Here is a 13,633-nt window from a genome sequence, read left to right on the forward strand (position 1 = left end):
ACAAATTAAGGAAGAAAAGCGCGTTTGGAAAAACAAAGACTCTGTGTTTTGATTAGAAGGCGTCCATTTTGCCGCGTCAGTGTGTGAATATTGTGGATTAATGAATCACTGTACAGCGGTTTGAGTCGAGTGCTGTGATTCAGTTTAAGTTTGAAAACAGCTTTTCAAAGCTTTTCAAGATTTCAGTTCTGCACGCAGTGAGAGTCTCATAGAGAAAGACTGTGATAGAGCTGATCCAGGATCAGACTGTAAGACCTGTGTGTGTGTTTAGCGTGAGTGTGTGTCTAGCGAGTGTTTTTAGTGTTCACTGTGTGTTTTTATTGTGTGTGTGTTTAGTGTTTATTGTGTGTATTTATTGTGTGTGTTTAGTGTTTATTGTGTGTGTATTTATTGTGTGTGTTTAGTGTGTATTTATTGTGTGTGTGTATTTATTGTGTGTGTATTTATTGTGTGTGTGTCTAGCGAGTGTTTTTTAGTGTTCACTGTGTGTTTTTAGTGTGTGTGTGTTTAGCGTGAGTGTTTAGTGTTTATTGTGTTTAGTGTTTATTGTGTGTATTTATTGTGTGTTTAGTGTTTATTGTGTGTGTGTTTAGTGTGTATTTATTGTGTGTGTGTGTATTTATTGTGGTGTGTTTAGCGTGAGTGTGTGGGGGATGAACTGTCGCTCGGAGGTGTTGGAGGTGTCTCTGGAGGCCCGGCAGGTGGATGAGGCCATGGCGGCGCTGCTGCACACCATCCTCCTGCACCGCAGCACCGGAAAGTTCCACTATAAGAAGGAGGGGACGTACTGCATGGGCACGGTGGGGACTCAGGACGTGGACTGCGACTTCATCGACTTCACCTACGTGCGAGTTTCATCAGACGAGCTCGAGCGCGTGATCAGGAAAACGGTGACCGAGTTTAAGGTGCAGCGGCTCGTCTTTAGTGGGACTTTATTATTATTATTATTATTATTATTATTATTATTATCATCCATCCGTCCACACACACTGTAGAGATTGTCCAATCACATCGCGTGTCTTTTTCACTGGGGAGGAAACCGGAGAACCCCGAGGAAACCCAAAGCACAGGAGAGCACGTGAACTCCGAGCACACAGAGCAGCGGCGTGAATCGAACCTCCAACCCTGGAGGTGTGAGCCAAAGCGTGCTGAGCACTAAACCACCGTGCCTCACTATTATTATTATTATTATTATTATTATTATTATCATCATAAATTACTGTAAATAAGCGCACAACCTGCAAACACACGCATCACACATCATATTTAATAGTTTTACATCAGTGAGGGGAAGAAAGACAGCACACGCGCTCTTTACCTGTTCATATTTTTTAACAATGTTTTTTTTTTTTGTGCATCGGTGTGTGAGAGAGTGTGTGAGAGAGTGTGTGAGAGAGTGTGTGAGAGAGTGTGTGAGAGAGAGTGAGTGTGTGTGTGTGTGTGAGAGAGTGTGTGTGAGAGAGTGTGTGTGAGAGAGTGTGTGAGAGAGAGTGTGTGAGAGAGAGTGTGTGTGAGAGAGTGTGTGTGAGAGAGTGTGTGTGAGAGAGTGTGTGTGAGAGAGAGTGTGTGAGAGAGAGTGTGTGAGAGAGAGTGTGTGTGTGTGTGAGTGTGTGTGTGAGAGTGTGTGTGAGAGTGTGTGTGAGAGTGTGTGTGAGAGTGTGTGTGAGAGTGTGTGTGTGAGTGTGTGTGTGTGTGTAACTGCAGGCTCTGTAATGACAGGACTGGGCTTGTGCATCTCACACACACACACACACACACACACACACACACACACACACACACAGAGAGAATGTTGATGTAGTTGTAGCTGAAATCACGCAGCTCGTCTCCGCTCTCACATCAGACCTCCATCACATAAATAAGCGGCACACACGGTGTGGGTTCGGCTCTCGCTCACATATCGCATTTCGCTTAATATTTCCATGAGCACATTTTACACTCGTAGCGTCACATCACTGCTGTTCCGTCACTGTGGAGTGTAAAGTGCAGATAATCTACATATTCTAAACATGTGCTGCAGCTACAGTTCATCCAGTTCTACACTCCACATCAGAACCTTCACTGAATGAAGGCTAATGGAAATCTAAATATAAATGATTTCACGGTTCTCGTTATTATTATTATTATTATTATTCAATATTTAATAAATCATGTTTATATGCGTAGAACTAAAGAGTGTTTGGTAAAAATCTCCTGCGATCTCGGGCGGCTCCCAGGTTGAGAACCTTTGATGTAATTAATGTTGAGAATTTCAGATCTTTCTGGTGAGACATTTCATTTTGACTCTAAACGAGTCGGTGCAAAGAGTCGACTCTGATTCTAATCTCCTGAACTTGGACATAGAAGTTAACCTGCAGTTTGGAGAGCTTCCTTCCTCCCTTCCTTCCTAAATGCTGTTATGACCTCAAGCACTTTAGTTATTTTTTGTTTGTTTTCTTCTACAGGATGCGCTGGGGAACTCGGGCAGTGACGGGATGGGTCAGATCTCTCTGGAGTTCTATCAGAAGAAGAAGTCGCGCTGGCCCTTCTCGGACGAGTGCATCCCCTGGGAGGTGTGGACCATCAAGGTGAACGTGGTGAACCTGGCCAACGAGCAGGAGCGTCAGATCTGCCGGGAGAAAGTGGGCGAGAAACTCGGCGAGAAGGTCATCAACATCGTGGAGGTCATCAACCGGCACGAGTACCTGCCCAAGATGCCCACGCAGTCCGAGGTGGACAACGTGTTCGACACGAGCCTGAAGGACGTCCAGCCGTATCTGTACAAGATCACGTACCAGATTACGGATTCTCTCGGGACGTCAGTCAGCACCACCATGAGGAGGCTCATCAAAGACACGCTGGCCTTATAACAGGGTTATAACAGGGTTATAAAGTCCCGCTGATACATCAGCCATCATCAGTTACACACACACACACACACACACACACACACACACACACACACACACACACGGGTTTCCTCTGTATTTATCAGTCTGTAATTAGCATCAGAAATACACTAGCAGTCAGAAGTTAAATATATATTTAATTGTTTTAAAGACATTTGAATAAAAGCTTATGGTTTAAATATAAATAGTGACGTTCATGTTAATGCCTGTGTATAAGTTTAATAATAAATACTTTCTTAAAGTGTTTTAAACTGTTTCCTCGCTGTATCTGAAAACTTTAAGTAAATCCTCCAGGATGAGAAGATGGTGAGATTTTGCAAAACTTCATCAGGAATTAAAAATATGAAACATCTGGACATTTTTCTTGTGTTATGTTAGTGCTAAAATAGTACAAAATGACGCGTGAGCGGGGGGTGCACAAACTTTTGCCTGGTGGTTTTAATTTTGTACAGTGTAAAAATGTGATTTTTTTTTTTTTTTTCCCAGAATAAAACTGAACTCGTATAAAAAATCCACAGTGTCTGATTAATTGATTAATTGATTGATTGATGTGAAAGTCTGGAATAAAAAGACAATACGATCGGATAATGTTCTTATTTTAATTAGACAGAAAACAGGTTTGTGTAAAGGTTAAATTATTCCGCTGTGAGACCTGCTGATCAGCGTCACTTTATTTTAGAAAGCAAGCGGTTAAACAGTAGAGGAAAAGAAAGGAAAAAAAAATCACTAAACACAAAATAAACCTGCCACAGAACAAATTTATAGAATTTATAGAATTATATCATTATAAAAGATGAATTATTGCAGAGAAAACACTGAAATACCCGAAAAGTTACAGCGGTTTTCATAAAACAAAGAAAATATTCGTACAAAATACAAAATCAGCCGACGGAGGAATTTTAACGAAGTCTTTAAATCATCAGCTTGAAGCTCGTTAGAATGAAGAAGCGTGTTCTATTTAAACTGAGGCATCTGAGGAATAAAAATAAAATAATATACAATTTAAAAAAAGCACATTACATTCAATAAATTCTGCCCTAAAGCTTCCACAAATATGCAAAGGCATGTAAGACTCATCAATCCGACAAAACTCTTAATGATCTATTAATATTTCTGTTTATCCTCCAACATCCACAAACCAACAGCACAAATATAGTTTTCTAGCTCAAAAAAAATCAACAAAAACAGAAATCTCTCATACTTTCTCATAATACATAATTCTAGAAATTGTGCTTTGATTAATATCTGTGATGTCACCACAAATCCCGTACGATGAGCTGAGCATCGTCACCTGACTCACCTGATTAACGAGCGTGTTATTTTAGTAAAGGAGTACTGATACAGTACCGTAATATAATAATTCTCACTCTGTATTTAAACGTTAGTGGGGAAAAAAACAAAAAACAAACGCACAACCAAAAACAACGAGCTAACGTTTACTTTACGCCGCTCACTAGGCGTGTGCCGATGTTATTTTCACGTCACCGTAAGTGCATCGTGGGTTAAAAAAAAAAAAAAAAATTTAGATTTAGAATAATGTCACAATATTTCTCCGAATGCGACAGAGTTTATCTCACTGCACAAAAATGTCCACAATATAGAACACAAAACCGTATGTATATATATGTTTATGTTTATATATATTTATATGTTTATAACTATATATCATACACCATTTAAAAAAAGTGTATATCTGCGAGAATAAAAACATGATCACGAGATATTTATATTTATATATATATAGAAAATTCTGAATCTGAAAAACACTTGTATATATGTACTGGATTTTTAACACAATTCTGGAATAATATTGTAAAACGATACCTCATTATTTATCGTGATATGAAAATTTAGTATCGGCGCATGCCTACGCTCGTTATACGCTCGTGTGTGTGTGTGTGTGTGTGTGTGTATGTGTGTGTGTGTGTTTGTGTGTGTGTGTGTGTGTGTGTGTGTGTGTGTATGGTATGTCCTTGTGTTTGCTTCAATTTTTAAAAAAAAAAATCCAAATAATAAAAAAAAAATCTAAAGTAAAAAGAAAAAGAACGAGCATGTTTTGGTTTCAGGTGTAAATGCGCGCGCGCACACACACACACACACACACACACACACACACACACACACACACACCCAAAAACAAACATACTGTCATTTCATAAATTACATATAAACATAAAACATAAGTAATTTCATAATAACACGTTTTAGTTTTCAACACTTTCACCATTAAAGGAACAAATTCTCGAAATCTCATGCACCGTTTTTCATCCGAATGAAGAATGTGATGTTAGAATAATAATAATAATAATAATAATAATGATGATAATAATAATAATAATAATAAACATTCATTCACCAAATAGAAATTAAACACCGGCGTGAAATGACTTTTGTTATTTTCTGTATGTAGTAAGGCAACACAAAACATCTCGTTTTTGGACATTCGAGCAAACGCACGGCTCCATCACTCAGACGGGTCGCGGGTTAAAGATCGTATAAATGTAATACAAAATAATAAATATACATTTATACGGAATTGCAGAATGGGGAGGAAAGAAACGACGTCACGTCCTGAACACTACAGTCGCTTGGGTTTGGGTTTGGGTTTGGGTTTGGGTTTGACTTGGCTTTCGGATCGTCTTCCACAAACACGAAGGAGGGAAAAAGGCCACGGAGACGAGTAACGAGCGTAACTCCTACGCAAAGCACTTTTACAGAGTTATTGCAGGTTTTTAGAAGCAGGTTTTTAACATTTTGGACGAGGAGATTACAATCAGAAATGAGAAATAAACATCTGAATGTGTCCACATTGTTCACTGATGCACCAGGAAGTAAAAAAAAAAAAACAAAAAAAAACACAAAATAAAAATAAGTGTAGTATATGTATGTGTATGGATAAGCATCCTGTGTGTGTGTGTGTGTGTGTGTGTGTGTGTTAACCCAAACGCAGTCGAGACGTGATGAGTGCGTGACGTTCGCTTGTTTAGACCCTGATCCATAAACCGTGCCGTTGTTTCTGATCTATAAACCGAGCCGCCATCTTGGATACCTTTCCCAAGCCACAGTCATACTCCAATGTATTTTTCACTTATAAGTGCTATTTTACTTAATCACTCTCACACACACACACACACACACACACTCGTCACGGCTGCTCGGCTACGTTTGGGTTGAAGGAGACTCCTTTAGCGTGAATGAATGGCGTGTTTAGACGTGACTGTGGCTCTGCTCGTGACTCCACAGACTGAAGGCAGTCTTGAAGGTCCTGTGGCAGAGCTTGCACATGTACTGCCTCTTAAACGTCAGAGCAGACAGCGTCGGCGCGTGATAAAACAGCGTGTCCGATTCCTGAGAGGTTGCTGGATTTTCAGCGCTGTCCGACCTGGAACGAGAGAAATCTCCGCCTGACTTTTCCTGCTCCGCTCTTTCGGGTTTGGACAGAGAAGACGTGAGGGTTCTAGGCTCCTCCTCCGAGACCTTCCCTTCGGTTTGACCTGATTTTGGTGGAGACGCTTGTGAAGATGGAGGCTCTTGGGTGGAGATGGTGAGAGTCGGAGACGGAGGAGGAGAGCACGGAGGCGGTCTGTCCGTCTGTCCGCTCACGGGCTCTTCGGACGACGACATGTGGGACTGATAGTGGCTCCAGAGGCGGAAGTTGGTCCGGAACGCTTTGTGGCAGATGTGGCAGATGAAGGGCTTGATGTGGCAGAGAAGCTCCTGGTGGCGCTCGAGGGCTTTGTGAGAGCCGAAGAGTTTGCCGCATTTCTCACAAGGCCGCACGCCTGGTTCCTCGGGAGCTGAGGGTTCTCTGTCCGTCACCGGTTCCTCCTGCGGCTCCTCTTTAACGACGAGCTTGCCCTGATTATGAGTCGAGCTCAGATCCTCCGGGAGGTAAGAAGACGAATCCTCGGAGTCGCCGTACGTCGCGTCGTCTCTCATCGCCTCTTTAGGAGGCAGCGGAGCTCCGGAAAGTTCCGCCGTCTCTTGGTTAACGTCGTGGTACCCGAAGGTCAGCTGCTCCCTGACGGTCATCATGTTCTGGTTGTGAACTTCGACCTGATGGCGCCAAATGCTGAACGAGGATTTAAAAGTGCGCATGCACTCGAGGCAGGTCAGCTTTTTGTACTTGCAGTGAGCCTCGTGATCCTTTTTCACCAGCGTGTTGGAGAACCTGAGGCCACAGTAAGGACAGACGGTTGCGTAGCGACACGCTCTCTCGTGATCCTCCAGCTCGCTCAGAGAGAACAGTTTCACGTTGCAGAGCCTGCAGGGGAAAACCTCTTTGTCTTGGTTCTCCTTGACGTGTCCCGTTTGCTCCTGCCGCTCACGTAGACCTTCCTCATCTTGTGCGTCCATGCTAGCTCTCTCAGCAGTGTGTCCTTTCATGTGCAGTTTGAAATGCGACTGGAAGAAGAACATTTTCCCGCAGTAGGGACATCCGTAAGACCTCGATCTCCGGCTTTTCTTGGCAAACGGCTGAGCTTGATGGCTCTGCTTGTTTCTCCTGAGCTTCATGATCAAGGCTTTCTTTATCTCCCGCTCTCGCACTATGTCTATGAGTTTCCTCTGGAACTTCTCGTCCAGCACAGAGTAGGAGCTGGAAGAAGCCGCCGGGTTTTGGACCACGCCGTGTTGGGTCTGGCAGTGCGTCCACACTTTGAAGTTCGTATGAAAGCGCTTGTGGCAGATGTCGCACGCGTACGGCTTCTCCGGGTTATGGTACATGTTCACGTGACGGTAAAGCCCTGCGTTTGACCTGAACACCTTCATGCAGCTCCAGCATTTGAACATCTTCGTCGGCCTCAGTTCCCTGGGCTCCTGATCGTCCGTGTTGCGAGGTGACTCATCGGCCACGCCGTCCTCATCCGTGAACTGGTGTTCGTTCAGAACTTTGGATCGCTTAAACGTGTTCGAATTGCCATCCAACTGTAACCTCCTTTTCATAGAAGGACTGAAGAATCCTCTAGGATTTTCGTCAAAGTTGGCCTGGAAATCTCTAAAGTTGACGGGCAGATTGTCCTCTACGGTGACCCGTATGATTTCAGAAGGATCGGCCAATGGGCTGCTGGCTTCCGTTTTGACCGTCACTCTGTCCTCTACCTGAGCGTCCTTGTCTTCCCTGGCCATCGCGTTATGCTGTTTGGACCTGAGAACAAGCGGCGGCAAGTGATGTTTGCTCCCGGACGACGGCGACTCGACCGTGTTCATCTCCGATTTTACAACAGACGGCTCCCTGCTCTGCGAGTCCTTCAGCTCCAAAACTGGAGAGAAAACAGGAACCGGACTGTCCATGGATAAGGATCTACGAAGCAGGCTTTTAATAAGCGGCCCGCTCCGGTCTACGGTTTGGTTATGCGCCCCCTGCTGCGTTCCAGAGACTGATTTCGGATCGTACGTCTGTTCGGATTTCACCCCCTCCGCTGGGTCTTCGGCAGGATCGGAGTTTAAGTGCTGTATGGTCTCGCTGAAAGACACCGAAGAGGTCAGCTGCGGCCTCGCCGAGGGCGATCTGTACTCCGCACGGCCCTTGAGGATGGACGGCAAAGACGGAATGACGGTTTTCGAGTCGTCGTCTAGCTCTTTGGGAGCGTTTTTGCTAAGATTCATCCCCATTTCCGTCGGTTTAACGTATCCTGACGGACGATAATCCAGACGCGATCCGGGCTGAGTCTCCTCTGGCGCATGCCTGGACGCTTTTCCGTGGGGAATCGCGTTCTCTCTGTGGGCGACGCCCAAGCCACCTTGGTGTACGATGACGCTCCTCTTGGTGAGCGAGCCGTCGTCCTCGTCGGGAAAGCACAGCCTCTTCCGGGTCACGCAGTACGACACCTGCGGCCTGGTGGACATGATGTTAGTCAGGAACGGGATGCCCAAACTGTACCCCAGCTCCTGAACCACCGCCAGGCTCCCTCTGTCCACGAACAGGGACGAGGAGTAGATGTAGTTCAGCACGATCTCGAACGCCTCGGGCTCGCAGAAGTCCAGCTGGATCAGGTCTCGGTTCTCCGAGTCTCTCCTGGAGAACAGGGTGTGGAAATACTCGCTGCTGGCGGCGAGGACGCTCCTGTGGGCCGGGTAGCGATGCTCGCCCGCCATCAGCACCACGTCGCAGAACTGGCCCTTCAGACGCTGCTCGTTTAACACGCCGAGCAACGAGACGGCGTGGGCGGGGCTGCTGTAGTGCACCAGGCTCTCCATCGCGGCCCTGAGGGACACAAACAGCTGGGTTTTAGAGTTCGATAATGATCATTTTTTACAAAACGCCAAACGTCATGCCCTTAAAACCGAACGGATCCTAACGCGTTCCGTCCAATAAACACACAGAATCCTCTTTTACCTGAGAAGGTGCGTGAACTTTAATTCTCTTTCAGAGGTGCTCCTTAAGGTTATATTACGCACCTTCAATTTTTTTAAAGGTATAAAGATACACGCTAAAGGTACAATAGGTGTATGACTGATGGGATCTAAAGCAACATGGAAAAAACAAACAAACAAATAAACAAACAAACAGATGGATAGTGTTAGAAAACAAAGTAACAGGCTTGCTGTCATGGCGCATGCGCGAACCGGTATCACATTACTTCACGCTTAATCACACACTGAGTGAGTGAGTGAGTGAGTGTGTGTGTGTGTGTGTGTGTGTGTGTGTGTGTGTGTGTGTGTGTGTGTGTGTGTGGGTGGACGATCTTCTCTTCATCACATGCCTATTATTCACTAATCTGGATATTTTAATCGTGGCTCACGCGCTGCTGTGATTCGATCAACCAAAAGCACAGAGTGTACCGAGAGTGTGTATGAGAGCGCGCGCACACACACACACACACACACAAACGCACACACACATGCATGCATGCACACACACACATGCATGCATGCACACACACACACACACACACACACACGCGCACACACACTGTTGTCATTTCACTTCTCTGAGCTCAGACGCAGAAGAGAGAAAGACACAAGAGACGGAGAAATGGAAAGAAAGAAAAAGAAAATGAAAGAGAGACAGAAGAAGAAGAAAAAGAAGAAGAAGAGAGACAGAACCCCGTGCGCGCGCGCGACGTTACGTCAGAGAACACGCCGCTTTTCTCTCTCTCTCTCTCTCTCTCTCTCTCTCTCTCTCTAACTCAATTAGAGCTCAAACTTCTTTCCCCCTGCTGAAGTCTCTCCCCCTCTCTCTCTCTCTCTCCCTCTCTCTCTCTCTCTCTCCCTCTCTCTCTCTCTCTGTGTCGCGCGCGCCGCACGCTGACGGAACAGCGTTGGAGTCTCAGCAACTCACCGCGTCTCGAGCCCCCGGGAACAAGCGCGCGAACACTTTCCGCTCTTATTCCTCTTATCCCGTCTTTCTTTCTTTCTTTTCTTTTCTTTTTTTTCTGTTATTGTTTTCCGAGTTGCGTCGTCCGCACAGCAGCCGTGATTCCATCCATCTTGTATTTGACGTCATTCCGTTCCAGGGATGAGGTCATCGCTTAGAGCGCGCGTCACGTGCGCCGCGCCCTGATTGGCTGCTCCGCGTCCTGTGGGCGGTCATGCAGGAAATGGCGGATGGCTCCTCTTAAAGGGACAGGCAACCTATTTTACTCTAAACTCTAACCACCACACCAGGTATATAATATATATATATATGTATATACACCGATCAGCCATAACATTATGACCACTGACAGGTGAAGTGAATACCTGATTATCTCGTTACAGTGGCACCTGTAAAGGTGAGGGATTTATTAGGCAGCAAGTGAACAGTCAGTTCTCGAAGTTGATGTGTTGGAAGCAGGAGAAATGGGCAAGCGTAAGGATCTGAGCGACTTTGAAAAGAGCCAAACTGTGATAGATGACTGGGTCAGAGCATCTCCAAAACAGCAGGTCTTGTGAGGTGTTCCTGGTATGCGGTGGTTAGTACCTATCAAAAGTGGTGCAAGGAAGGACAACCGGTGAACCAGCGACAGGGTCATGGGCTCCCAAGGCTCACTGATGCACGTGGGGAGTGAAGGCCCGTCTGGTCCGATCCCACAGAAGAGCTACTGTAGAACAAACTGCTGAAAAGTTAATGCTGCTCTGATAGAAAGGAGTCAGAACACACAGTGCAGTGCAGCATGCTGCGTATGGAGCTGCGTAGCTGCAGAGCGGTCAGAGAGCCCATGCTGACCCTGTCCACCACCCAAAGCTCCTACAATGGACACGTGAGCATCAGAACTGGACCATGGAGCAATGGAAGAAGGTGGCCTGGTCTGATGAATCACGTTTTGTTTTACATCATGTGGAAGGCCGGGTGTGTGTGTGTCGCTTACCTGGGGAAGAGATGGCACCAGGATGCACTATGGGAAGAAGGCAAGCTGGTGGAGGCAGTGTGATGGTCTGGGCAATGTTCTGCTGGGAAACCTCGGGTCCTGGCCTTCATGTGGATGTTACTTTGACACGTACCACCTACCTAAAGATTGCTACAGACCAAGTTACACGCCTTCATGGCAACGGTATTCCCTAATGGCAGTGGCCTCTTTCAGCAGGATAAAGCTCCCTGCCACACTGCAGAAACTGTTCAGGAATGGTTTGAGGAACATGATAATAGGTATAAAAAGTATAAACTCACAGAAAATATGTCAGTTCCAATACCAAATATACAGAATTATTTTTGATAATCTCATCATTTTTGCACAATTTCAGCATCTATGCAGTAAATATTATGCACCTTTTTAATCCTGCTGAGAAATAATTCAAATATTATTGCAATACAGTACAGAGCCTCTAGAAGGAAAGAGAGAGAGAGAGAGAGGGAGAGAGAGAGAGAGAGAGAGAGAGGGAGAGGGAGAGAGAGAGGGAGAGTCCTCAGTGAATGTGTGGGAAAGGAGCTAAAATTAAAAACACTTCTGGACAATAGCAGAGCAATCTGCTTTTATTGGTGAACTGTTTTCTTTCCTTCCAGTTTATTAAACTGAATATTATAACCAGTTGTTGTCGTTGTTATTGTTGCTGTTGTTGCTGTTGTCATGAACATTTTATTGTCATGTTTTGAGTCTCTGCTCACAGTCTGTCTCACCTGATTTCAGTTTCACTTTATCACTTCATGCTAAGGTCCAAACTCACACAAACAGCAGTACACGAGGTTGTGTTTAATATGTTTATGAGTGTAATCGTAAGCTGTAAGAGCTCTGGGTCATTACACACCCGACCTTCAGGCGGAAAATGTTGAGAATATCTAATGACAGGCCTGTATTTGATGATGGAGGGTTGTAGAAGGTCTAATTGTTCCTGGCCCTCTGAAACTAATTAAAGTACTGTAATTGATAAGGCTTGTGTGTGCGTGTGTGTGTGTGCGCGTGTGTGTGTGTGTGTGTGTGTGTGTGAGGACCTCTGGGGTTCATACTCATTACTCTGACCCAGGAGAGAGACCTGGCTGTGTTTATCTGCTCTCACACACTCAAAACTAACACCATTTAACACAAATCAGACGCATCAACAGGGTTTAGCTTCCACTTTTATTATGACTTGGTCTATGAACTCCTGGACAAAGAACAGGGCCAAGCCCAAAATGTCAAATCTGAAGCTTTTAATGGTCTTAAGAACAGATGATTGGTGAGAAAATGAGCAGGAATGAAGCAGATGCTCTCCTGAGAGCTCCTGTGCCTCCACTCGCTGGTTTCCTTTCGCTGTTTGGGGAAAAGCTAGAAACAGCGAAATTCACTTCTATAGTCTTCTTCTACACAAAATCATGATAATGATTAAAATGTTTGATGTAAAAATTCACACTAACACACGTCTGGGTGTACAAACTTTTCCAATAATATGTGCTGGGATGTCGAAGGGAAAAGCTCCCAAACTGAGCTCCTTCATCTATCTGTTTCATTCTCGCTCATTTCCTGACCAGTGATTTGTTGTTAAAAATATTAAAAGATTAATATTTTCCCATTTATTTTGCCCAGGAGTGTACTTGTCGTAATTCCTGTCCTGCTAAACCACTCATGCAGCAGCAGATACACGTGTGTGTGTGTGTGAGGATGCTTCATGGTTGCCATAGTGCTCCATTTCTCTCTCTCTCTCTCTCTCTCTCTCCTCTCTCTCTCTCTCTCTCTCACACACACACACACACACACAGCTCTGTCCTATCTGCAGCACATTTAAATTAACGACTCCATCACTGGCAATTCTTTAATTAGGCTCATTTTCACACCACATTGTAATTAGCCAAATGTCAGGGCAGGTGACACACTGATTTGTGTGGATTTGTGTGTGTATGAGACAGAAAACTGTGTGTGTGTGTGTGTGTGTGTGTGTGTGTGTGAGAGAGAGAGAGAGAGAGTCTGATTCAGCATCGAGCATCTGATAGAGTTGTACAGTTTTAATCTAATTCAGAGTTCATTTCTATCTGACTATTAATCTGACATTAGCTAGACTGTGCGTTGGAGTTTTATTCGCTATATGACTATTACATCACAGCGCTGTTGAATTCTGGATTGTGATTGGTCGTCAGGTGTTGATTAGTTTTCCATAACAGCAGCTCTGACAGTAGTGCAGCTGCAAATCACAGGTTTATATGAATGCACTTGTTCTAATGCGTTATTGTTTCTATAGTAACAGCTCATTCACAGGGACGCTATAGATTAGATTATTATTCTCAGTAATGTAGATGAAATGCAGATGAAAGATTGGTGATGAGGAGGTTGTTTGCCTTCATTGAAGCTTTGGAAGTGTGTGTGTGTGTGTGTGTGTGTAAAACCCTTTATAGTGCCTATAACCCCCCCAATGCC

General features: G+C 44.8%; 2 protein-coding genes and 1 long non-coding RNA gene across 3 annotated transcripts in view; 1 reads left to right on the forward strand and 2 right to left on the reverse strand.

Moving 5' to 3' along the window:
- The window catches only part of LOC128320863 (uncharacterized), a 131,429-nt gene that overhangs the window by 106,305 nt on the left and 11,491 nt on the right, over positions 1–13,633 (reverse strand). The gene's annotated exons all lie outside the window — the stretch shown is intronic.
- atg101 (autophagy related 101) lies at positions 35–3,639 on the forward strand. Its single transcript, XM_026910347.3, has 3 exons — positions 35–248; positions 638–905; positions 2,445–3,639. The coding sequence occupies exons 2-3, from the start codon at positions 654–656 to the stop codon at positions 2,847–2,849; spliced, it is 657 nt and encodes a 218-aa protein (XP_026766148.1). The 5' UTR covers positions 35–248; positions 638–653; the 3' UTR covers positions 2,850–3,639.
- zbtb21 (zinc finger and BTB domain containing 21) lies at positions 3,474–10,305 on the reverse strand. The gene is made up of 2 exons (XM_034312873.2): positions 10,171–10,305; positions 3,474–9,093 (listed from the first exon to the last, which is right to left on the reverse strand). The coding sequence occupies exon 2, from the start codon at positions 9,084–9,086 to the stop codon at positions 6,096–6,098; it is 2,991 nt and encodes a 996-aa protein (XP_034168764.2). The 5' UTR covers positions 9,087–9,093; positions 10,171–10,305; the 3' UTR covers positions 3,474–6,095.

The sequence above is a fragment of the Pangasianodon hypophthalmus genome, chromosome 17 (genome assembly GCF_027358585.1).
Source record: "Pangasianodon hypophthalmus isolate fPanHyp1 chromosome 17, fPanHyp1.pri, whole genome shotgun sequence".
Lineage (NCBI taxonomy): Eukaryota > Metazoa > Chordata > Actinopteri > Siluriformes > Pangasiidae > Pangasianodon > Pangasianodon hypophthalmus.

Coding starts and splice junctions, on each gene's coding strand:
- atg101 (XM_026910347.3), top strand. CDS start 654: ATGAACTGTCGCTCGGAGGTGTTGGAGGTGTCTCTGGAGGCCCGGCAG. Junction 906..2,444: donor AAACGGTGACCGAGTTTAAG/GTGCAGCGGCTC, acceptor TTTCTTCTACAG/GATGCGCTGGGGAACTCGGG.
- zbtb21 (XM_034312873.2), bottom strand. CDS start 9,086: ATGGAGAGCCTGGTGCACTACAGCAGCCCCGCCCACGCCGTCTCGTTG.